Source organism: Alexandromys fortis, unplaced genomic scaffold, assembly GCF_014885135.2.
Source record: "Alexandromys fortis isolate MF-2015 unplaced genomic scaffold, M_Fortis_MF-2015_v1.1 scaffold_360, whole genome shotgun sequence".
NCBI classification, from domain to species: domain Eukaryota; kingdom Metazoa; phylum Chordata; class Mammalia; order Rodentia; family Cricetidae; genus Alexandromys; species Alexandromys fortis.
Genome location: NW_026068238.1, coordinates 504,243 through 515,606, shown reverse-complemented (window position 1 = coordinate 515,606; position 11,364 = coordinate 504,243). Strand labels below are relative to the sequence as shown.

Here is an 11,364-nt window from a genome sequence, read left to right as displayed (position 1 = left end):
CTGGGCTCCAAAATACAAACACATTGTACAGATAGAACTATCTCTCATGTTTCTTTGGGGTTTGTGGCTCAAATGACTAATGGAAGAAAGAAGAAATAAACACCTGAGCCGGGCTGTACTTTGCCTGTGTTCTTTTGCTTCTGATAGTGCGTCACATCCTTTGTGTGTTAAGTCTTATCCATGAGTACATTTTCATATTGCATCCTTTGATTCCTTCTAGAAGACCAGTGAATTACTGTGCATACTCTCAGATCACATGGGTCTTATTCCTAATGTGGCCTCTGTCTCAACTGCAAAGTAGCCCTATACCTACTGCAACTTTTGTATATTTATAGTTCCATTTTCTCGAATTCACAGAAATACTCCAGGCTACTTCTTCTAAATTAGTTTGGCCTCCCTTCTTCTTTATAATACCCCCCCTAGAAAATGAAAAGAGCACGGTTTGAAAATATAAAGGGACAAAAAGGGAGAAAATCACTGAAAAGCATGCCTAATGTTCTTTATAGAATAAATTTAAACTAGACATCTTTTATTGATATCTTTAGGTTGAACATAGCGCTAAAGATATTCTCCTCCAGCTCCAACATGCATATAACTTAAGGGTTTTTGTTTTCTGGAACAGAAAAAAATAAGAACACTTTTTTTGAAATGTGTAGGTGATTTTTCTGTCTGGAGGTACTGATATTCAGCAAGATAGTGCTAGAATCAACATAGGCCCATAGTGGGACTTGCGTGAGACTAGCATGGCTTTAGACTGAGAACAGACAAAAAGAAAACTGAACTGCAGCAAGTTGTACGTTCTTAGTGTTACTCTGGACAGTTCACAAGATCAACACTCATTAACACTTGTGGGGATGGAAATTGGCTGTGGGCCTCCTGGGAAAGCATGAATTGAAGCTTTATAAGCCTAAGGTGGCGTTGCACTTAAGACAGGGAGCCTCTTGAGGCCCTGTAGAGCTAGTGGCTCTGTCCTGGAGTCAGGTGAGTGACAGAAACACATGGATCTAGGTTAGATCAAATAATGCCGTATGGTACCTGGGATGGAAGCCAGAGGTTATGCCACATAACAGATTAAAACTGTGGAGATCTTTGAGGCAGAAAGGACACTTGGAGGTGCTCATTTCTACTAACTGATGCATATGATAGTAATTTTAGAGAGTGAATTTAGATCTATGGGTTCTCTTTCCTCACTTGTCAATCATTCACCTGTTTCTCTTAGGATTTAAAATCAAATATAAATCAAGTTGAACTTATGTTTTCTGAATACTGGAATTGACAAGAAATTTTTATCGTAGAACAAAGAAAGGAAATAGGAAGGAAAACAAGAAATGTGCATTCCAATTCTCACAGAGCTTTGTAATAGAGATATTCAACTCACCACCAAGAAGTTGTCATGATGAGGATTGGAGGGCATTATCTTGCATGTAACAGATGAAGGAGATGCTTGCAGTGTTTTTCTTATAACATTCCTTTGGGAAAACACATTAATTCTGCATCTCCTCTCTAAAGATCTACGCTTCTCAGCACAATGAACATCACCTGTTGGTATATAAGCAGCACAGAATCTCAAGCTTAATTAAATTGGCTATTATATAACAAGTTAAGATTCTTAAAAGGTAGTAAATATTCCTTAAATACCAGACACCTTTCAATAAAGGTCCAGCTCTCATTTTTTAGGTATATGAGAGTCATGATGAAAAGGTATGTTTATCAAGATTTGCATACAAACTCTTGTTTCCATTTATTGTCAGTTTTCTTTATTTCTCTTCCTTAATAAGCCCTCTGTTGTTAGCACTTAAACCTGAACTAACTTCAGCATTCTGTATTGTGTAACTTTTCTCTATGTATAGATCATGGCTATGAATGACACATATACACATTCCTTTAAAACTTGGAAATAAAAAATAATGTTGGTTTAACTCAGTATACCAAAAAGCAGGTTAAAATGCCTTCCCAAAATTAATATCGGGACACTAAAATCTTAATTAATGGTTCAGAACATTTTTCTAACATGAACAAAAGCCTTTACAGGAATGTAGAATTCTGTAACTATTTAAATGTCACAATTTAATTAATTGCCTTTAAAAGCATTTAGTTTTACTTTCGTGATAAAGGATATTATAAAGTCAATTTATCCAATGTTGCATTATTGACTTTGAAAGGTAAAATGTACCTCTCCTCTTTTGTTTTTGGAACATGTCAAATAAGGACTATAGCCTTTCATTGCTCAATTTGTGATTGGAAATATTCTTGTCAAAGGTTCATGTAAGAGGAATACTTTCCTCATCTTCTCCCACACAAAATTAAGAAATACTGTGAACAGATAGGCAAACAGACATGCAACCTGGGAACTATATACTGAGTCATTACATGGCTAGGTCTCCTAAGAACATCTGTCTCTTAAAACCAGGCTTAAACAATCCTCACAAGTCAGTCCTATTATCTTAATTACTTTATTCTGTCCAAGGGTGGCCTTACATAAGTCCTTATCACCCTCTAGAATTGAGCCATATCTGAATGTAATGAACATGACCTTATACTGAAGAAATTCACCACTAACCATTCCGATTACAGTTCTTTTCCATGGTTCTTTTCTGGCTTTTCTATCATAGGTAATTGGCTGATACTTTGTCCCTCTACATTTTTCTGTCCACTCTTATATAACACTTTGGGAAGCTTCTTATATATAGATAGCATGGGTTTGCAGTGTGATCAGTTCCTCATGCAATTTAATATCTGTCCCTAGGTTGACTCATGAGTATGGGCTGAATCTATACTCTGCAACTAAGCTCACTGGTTTGAGAGCATTGAGTTAGAAGGTGAAGTCAGAACATAGACATCCCTGTATACCTAGTAGCCTGTCTGTTGGGCGTTTGCCACATTGACACTGATCTGTGGAGCTGTTCTATGGAACTTTGATTTCTAACAAGTCATGCTTGCCTATCTGATTATGCTTCCAGAAAATATTAGACAAGTAAATTAAATTGGATGTTAAAACCCACTCAGGGCTACTAATTTTTAAGTGTTTTGGTTTTAATGGATATAATTGCAAGTTTTCCACATTTGCAAAAATTTCAGTGTATTGGCAAACAATTTTGAAGGGGAGAGGATGTGATTTTCTCTGTTCTTGGAAGCATTCTGTGCTTAGCACACCACAGATAACCTTTGTCAGAGACAGATCAAGAAAAGCATCCTCTTTGTTTCCATCTCTTCTTCTGCCATCAATATTTAGAGTTTTCTTAGTACATCTTAGATGATTCTTAGGAACTACCTCCCCTCAGCCTCTCCAGAGGTGTAGTCATACAAACTAGTCCCGTTCTTTGCCCAGTAGGATAGATCAGCTACAACTTTGATTTTTTTTATGCTTCTTCTATCATTTGTCCTAAATTTGTTATCAAACATGTCCAGTGTTCATTTTATATACTACTTCACATGGGGACATCATTATTTAACCTTCATAGAAATGCTGCTCTGGGCATCCCTGAGGTCAACAGCTGACGTGTGGATTGCTGGTTACACAGATGACTTTTCTTGCAATATGGCACACCACTACGATCAACTGATAGACAAAAATTAGAAGATCACAATTGCCCTGTTATTCAAACATGCTGTATAATGTAGCTCTCAAGAACATTTCAAAGTCTCCATCTTTAAGGAAAATTAAGATGTTCAGTAGATAAAATAACATTTAATGTATGATTTTGATATTTGATTATGTTTGAATCAAATTGTATCCCACATCCTCAGATTCCAGGTTATTCTCCTCTTTGATAAGTGTCCTTGACAGAACTTGGAATCTGTGAGCATGGAGGAAAGGGTAAAAATTACTACTTGATACTTTTACTCTATCTAAATCAGTGCCTTCTTGGTTTAGTTTACACATGCTCTGTACTGAGAGCAAATTTTTAGACCTTCAAATGTAGAAAATATATATTACCTTCTGTTATTATCAATATTTACAAGAGAGAAGGAGCTTTGATTTTTGATTCCACCAAAATACATTTTTGTTTGTTTGTTTTTTTTTCGAGACAGGGTTTCTCTGTGGCTTTGGAGCCTGTCCTGGAACTAGCTCTGTAGACCAGGCTGGTCTCGAACTCACAGAGATCCGCCTGCCTCTGCCTCCCGAGTGCTGGGATTAAAGGCGTGCGCCACCACCGCCCGGCCAAAATACATTTTTAAAAAAAATATGAATATTTTCTAGTTTTTTATATCTGTTTCATATATTCACACCAGCTATCCTAAACTTCAATGAATACCATGGATAATAACTGAGGAAGTATTTAAATCAAGTCAACGATCAAAAGAAGTCAAAGTTTTTCAAATATATTTTTGATTTTTTTATTCATAATGCCTTGGGGCCAGTTCAGAACAAAAGTTTTAGCTGATAATATAATTTAGTATTAATTGCTTATAATTTATACTCCACACAGTCATTCAGCACAATTGTCCATATCTTGCTTCCATTAGAAACACGCCTGTATTCTGCTATTAGAAATAAGGTATCTCATGTGTTTGGGCCCTATGTCTTAAACACTGGTTTGTCCTTAAATTTCAAATGTTGAAAAACCTTCAAGGTGAAAAGAGAGGTTTCTTCATGTTAATGATCCCAATGTGCTGCTTAAAATAAAACGGTTGTTAAGAAGTGGGTCTGCTATGCAAGTACTAACCAGGCCCCGCCCTGCTTAGCTTCTGTGAGCCACGAGATCAGGTGTGTTCAGATGTACCTGGATCTAATCTACAAGGGAAATAGAAAAAGATAAGATCTCTTGAGTAAATTGAGAGCATGGGGACCATGGGAAAGGGTTGAAAGGAAGGGAAGAGGAAGGGAGGGGAGTGGAGAAAAATGTAGAGCTCAATAAAATCAATAGGAGAAAAAGAAGTGAGTCTGCCTTGTTTCAGAGTAGAAATTGCTGAGAGAATGGGATTCAGTGGTGTGCGCATCACTACTCTGCAGTCAGACAGCAATGCCACTGAAGACAGCTTGCAAGGACAGTGCAAAGAATAAATAGGACTTTGCTTCCATTACAGTTTTCCAGGGCAACCTTAACCCGGAATTATGGCTGTTTCTAAACATAGCAATGCCAGCAGCTTCTTTTTTATATTGATGGATCTTCCTGGACTGGAGGCTTCTCATTTTTGGACAGCAATTCCCATCTGTTTAATTTACATTCTTTCTGTGCTAGGCAACATAACCATAATGCACATTGTCAAGTCTGTGTCCAGCCTCCACACACCTATGTACCTCTTTCTTTCCATGCTCTCAATGGCCGATCTGGGCCTCTCAGCTTCCACCTGGCCTTCAATGGCAGCTGTTTTTCTCCTCGGCCAAAGAATGATAGGGACTGCAACCTGTTTCATACAACTCTTCTTCATCCACACGTTTTCAGTCATTGAGTCAGCTGTGCTCTTGGCCATGGCTTTTGACCGCTGTGTGGCCATCAGAGAACCTTTGCGCTATGCTACCATCCTTACAACAAGACGTATTGGAGCCATTGGACTGGCCGTGGTGGTCCGCAGTGCTGCGCTTCATCTGCCTTTGCCTGTGCTCCTGGGAAGGCTGACATTCCCGCCTGTCAGTGCTCTGTCTCATTCTTACTGTGTTCATCCTGATGTTCTAAGACTGTCCCGTTCCAGTACAGTCGTCAACAGTGGCTTTGGGCTCTTTGTCATGCTCTCTACGCTGGGGATGGATGCTGTGCTCATTCTTCTTTCCTACGTGCTGATTTTGAAGACAGTCTTGAGCATTGCTTCTAACGCCGAACGTTTGAAAGCCTTCAACACCTGCATTTCCCACATCTGTGCTGTCCTTCTGTTTTATACCCCACTCGTGAGTCTGTCCATGATCCATCGCTTTGGGAAAAAGAAACTACCAGCTCTGGTATATATGCTTCTCTCTTATCTCCACTTTCTTATGCCTCCAGTACTCAACCCAATTGTCTACAGTGTCAAAACCAAAGAGATTCGGGTTCGCATTTTAAAGATGCTACATCTCAAGAAACACTGAAATTTCATTGTACATTTCCTCAATCCTAGGTAAAGGCTGACCGAGGACATCCCAACAATACAGCAGTGTCGTTTTTGCCAGATCATCAGTCAACTAATTTTTCAGACATAACAACAGGAACACAGTGTGAATTCCTCCATACATCAAAACCACAACTGATCCATGGGAAAAATCATAATTCTTACTATTTTTTAAAGCCTTATTACCAGAGAATCTCTTGTGTCTCAAGAATATGTATACACTGATGTGCAAAGGTGGACAAATTGAGAGAGTTGAGGTTTGCAAAGTCAAAAGTCTTTTCCTGATAAAATCCTAGATTCTGAAAATTTGAGCTCAGAAGGGCCTCATGTAGTTGTACTTTCAGAAATAGTGGTAAATATGTCCAATCACACTATATCTTGCTTTTGATGATATAATAACTATACAGTGGACATGACCTATGAAAAATGTAACTGAATAAATGTCCCAAAGTATGCAATGGATATTTAAAGAAATAAAATTATTAATTCTTGAGTTATATTGTCCCATCCTTACAATCGATAAGGATTTTGCCCTAATTTCTTTTACTAAGTAGATGTAGTTGTATATTATTTTCTTCTATTTTTGAACAATATTATATTTCACTTTATGGATACATAAATTAATGACATAAGTAAATTCTTCATTGTGAATATTTAGTATTATATCATTAAGTTTACATTAGCATAGATTAACAGATATCATGTATAATATTGTCTAACTTAACAACATTTCCTTAATGATGAAAAATATTTAATTGTTAAATTTATAAGTTTCAGAATTCCTGTTTTTTATGCAGCTTTAAAAATATATTATTTTATGCCATGTGGTGGTGGTGCACACCTTTAATCCCAGCATTCACTCTGGAGGCAGAGACAGGAGGAACTCCGTGAGTTCAAGGTCATCCTGATCCATAGTGCGAGTTCCAGGTCAGGCTCCAAAGATACAGAGAAATCCTGTCTCAGAAAAAATTATGTATTTTCAAATACACACACACACATATATATATGCAATTTTTCTGCAGCAGCAATAAGTCTGGTTTCTATTTTTTTGCAGCTTATTTTTCATCAGGCCATCACTCATAGTTTTGAAACAGTAGATCTATATTTTTATCAGATATAAATTTACCAACTCAAGTAAAATTTACAATTCTTTCATGCTTTAGCTTGTAGTTCCCAAATACAATGAGATTGACTTCTGATAATGAGGTAATGTATGCTTTTATTGCTAGTTTTATATTTTTAACTTTGAACCTTACTGTACATAGCATTATCATCCAGATATCTAAGATATTCAAAAAGATATCTGCACTCTAATCTTAGTGTTTTTCATTGTTGCAAGATATGTAGTCTCCATTGCATTTGTTCGATACTCGTTTCTCACAGTGACACTTTCTGTTGAGTATCATTCATTGTGATGTAGGTGGGTCTTCTGTCTATGTGTTACTTTCATTGGTCAAATAAAGAGACTGTCTTGGCCTTTGATAGGACAGTAGCTTAGATAGGCAGAGTAGACAGAACAGAATGCTGGGAGAAAGAAGCAGAATCAGGCAGACGCCAGGCTTTTCCTACCCAAAACGGACGGTGGTTAGAATATTCCCGGTAAGCCACCACTTCGTGGTGGTACACATATTATTAGAAATGGTTTAATCAAGCTGTGAGAGTTAGCCAATACAAGGCTAAAACTAATGGGCCAGGCAGTGTTTAAATTAATACAGTTTCCATGTTATTATATCCAGGGCTAAGCTAGCCGTGTGGGAGCCGGAAGGGATGAAAAGCAGGCCTGCTTGACTCATTACTATACATTGCATCTTTGCTATGAATTTTCAGGTTAGAACTTGGTAAGGACTCTAGTGGACATCTAAGCAATTTCTTTCGACATGCAATTTCTTCCTACCCAGTTGTTGCTCTGAAATGAGAACTCTATTCCTTTGTTCTAGTGCATTGCTGCTGTTAAAAATATCATATTTCTATTCCTTTTTAAAAAAGTTTAAACATATATACAACATATGGAACATATCCACACCCACTCCTTTGTTCCAATTCCCCACAGATCTCCCAACTTCATGTTTTTAAATTAGTTTAATTTTAATATTTTTATTATTAAAAATTTAATACTATGTATTTTGGTTATATTTTCCTTTCCCAACTCTCACTCCTGGGGGGGGGCAATAATACCATTTGGCCAACTATTCTCAGGCATAGAGCCTTCTCTTGGAGTGTGGTTGATATATCCAGAGTCACTTCATTATCCCTTTCCAATAAGGTATCAATTACAAACAGCTTCTTGGTTAGGGTTGCAACTTTGTTTACACTTCCCTTCTCAGTGCTGGCATTTTTGACTGCTTTGAACTTGTGCCAGTCTTATGTGTACATCTCACAGGTCTCATCAGAGAAGGTTCTTCTTGTAGTAGATGATCATCAGCACAGAGACACACAATTGGACAATGTGTAAATGTGAGAAGCAATGACACATTCATCCCTAAAAGGGATGTCATCATCAAGCCTAATAGCTAATAGGTGATGAATGACAGCAAGGAAACAGTGTCTTCCAGACACAATAGGGTTGATACACATACGAACTCATAGAGACCTTGACAGAATATATGTAAATTTTTAACCCATTACGTTCAACTGATATTGCCAGTACACACAGTGATATGTGTTCACAAACTAGGAACTGAACAAGCTATTAGATGTTACTCCAGCAAAGAAGAGAGATCCTCCTTCCTTAGTACCATTAGCTGTTAATATCCCCTTAGCTAAAGATAGGACCTTAGGAGACCCTAGCCACTATATGCTGGAATTTTTTTTAAAAAAAATTATATTTATTTAATTTTATGCTGTTTGTATGTTTTGGCTACATGTGTGTATATTCACCATGTGCATGCCTGAAAGGAAGCAGACTCAAATATGGAGTTCTGAAGGGTTGTGAGCTGCCATCTGAGTGCTGGGAATGGAAGGCACGTCTTCTACATGAGCAAGTGCTCTTAGCCACTGAGGTAATTTTACCTCTACAATATTGTTATTTTAAGCTGGCTTGGTCTTGTGCATAGGACAGGTAACTATATCTGTTATTGAGTTTATGAGCTCAACAGTTGAGAGCAGCATGAACCCATGCATATAAATTAAATATTTAGAAGGCAGTATAACAGCATGGCTATTTAGAAAAACAGTAGCACTGCTTTCCTCCCTAGGTGTAACACCCGATTTCGGTGTTACACCCTCGGTACAGTTCGCGCGCAGCTGTACCGAATGCGAGTCCGGGCAAGGACCTGGAGATTGAACACAAGACACAGAGACCAGGGTCATTCGATAGGAGATCAAGCGAATGCCGTTTATTCAGACTTGGGGGAGTCCTTATCTACCTAACTGCAGCACAAAGATCTCTCCGCCCAGGCAGGTGGGAAATTACCGTATTAACAATGGAGAAGATTCCCTGTAGCTAATCATCCAGGCGGGGCAGGGATAGCACGGAAACACACAGGAAGTTTAGTTAACTGATAATAAACTGTCCCCGCCAATGCACCCCAGGAATAAGGGAGACCAGGGGCCCACACCTAGGGTCTAAGATCTTCCAATTCATGGGTGGTGACCATGTTTGCAGGTCCTTTCTGTGGAGAAGTCCTCAAATCCAATCAAGAAACCCTTGTTACCCCATGAAAAGTCTTTATACTGTCGCTCCAGTGTCATAAATTTCTGTCTTGGAGTGGCCAAATAAGTAAACCTGTGACTAAGATTGAGATTTTTGTTCTTTTTTCTTAACTTACATTGTGAAATATATTATTTAGAGAAGTTTTATTGGGGTAACACAATTAGTTATCTTGCTTTGGGTTTAGTAATTTTCTACTGTCCAACTTCAAAGCTAAATCTTCAAATTTAGATAACGTTTCATTTTCTGGAACTTTTATTATTTATACAATGTGCAAAGGTATAAAATTCCTTTGTTGTTTAAATTTAATAATAATAATAATAATAATAATAATAATTAGCTGTCTAATGAATCATTTAAAATATTTAGAAAGTGATTTCCAAACATAGTTGCATTATGTATTCCAATATTGTTAGTAAATAGTAGAATCATAGCTATTGATTTAGAATTGTAAGTTTCCTAAGTTTTTAAATAGAAAATGCCATTTACTCTTCAATGCAATTTTCTTAGTGTCTTTTACTATTCCAGTGAAGCCATTGCAATGGCTCAGAGGCTAAAATAAAACATGAAACTATGCAGAAGTTCTGTGTTGAATTCCAAACACAGTTTCACCTCAGATGTTTGCTGTAACCAAATATACATTTCTATAAAAATAAAAAGGCTCAAAAATTGAGTCACCGAAAAAAACAGAAACAGAGATAAATTTTAGTTCATGTTTTGACGACACAAGTTTTAGTTATTCTTTAAGGAGTCTCCAACAGCAATAAAAACTCAGATTGTTGAAGAATCACATGGCTAACAATCGCAATACTGTCTCATTGGAACAAGTAAGACTTGTTTTTAATGGCAAAGTTAAAGTCATCCGTTGCTACCAGGCCCATGGTCCCTGTTGTGCTCCTCAGGGTATAACCTGGGCATTGACTAATTTGCTGTAGAATTATTCTTCACTGAGCACTCCTTGCCACTGGGCTCCTGAAGAAGAGACGAGTTCTCTGTCCTTGTTTCCTTGTGGATGAGTGAATAATGTGGGTTTTGAAAAATAAAAGGGCCAAATCTGAATTAAGAGTATGAAGTAAAATCATTGGCTGGTAACAGTAAATAAAAGGACCTTTTCACTTCTTTGTTTCATGGAGCTGATGGGTAGGTTCTTACTGAGTTTTTCAAATGTCATTTTGTAGCAAATAAAGTCAATTAAATGCAAAGCTTTCAGATAGATTGATAACTCACTAGCAATAATTCCTCATCTTAAATGAATTATAATGTTCATGGTTGTGAAGACCCAGAAGTCTTAATATGTGTACCTCTATAGATCTTAACTAAAATTGGGAAGAAGTCTATGTGTACCTCCTAAGGTCTGAACTAAAACTGGGGAGGTTTTTCGGAACAGAATTATCATGTAGAGTTGCTGATTTGGAAAGTAGTTTAATTTCTTTTTCTTCTTTTAAGGTGAAAGGTAAAAGAACTATGATCTGAATGAATAAATCCATGCTGATCCCTGTTGACTGCAGCTCTTTTCATATCCTTGAATAATCATCTTTGAAAGACACATTGTATTCTTTAAGGTGAGAAATAGGTGAAAATAAGACAAATATTAACAATTATTATCTAATTTCTAACACTACAGAATGCAACAGACTATTCATCTTACTTTTTAAATTTATACACACAAAGATATATTCATTCTATAAGAA

The 11,364-nt window shown here is 37.1% G+C and overlaps 1 protein-coding gene across 1 annotated transcript; it reads left to right on the top strand.

Moving 5' to 3' along the window:
• The first annotated feature begins 5,056 nt into the window (after positions 1-5,056).
• Positions 5,057-6,004, top strand: LOC126493948 (olfactory receptor 51G2-like). The gene has a single exon (XM_050131088.1). It carries the CDS (start codon positions 5,057-5,059, stop codon positions 6,002-6,004), a length of 948 nt encoding a protein of 315 aa, XP_049987045.1.
• The last annotated feature ends 5,360 nt before the right edge of the window (positions 6,005-11,364 follow it).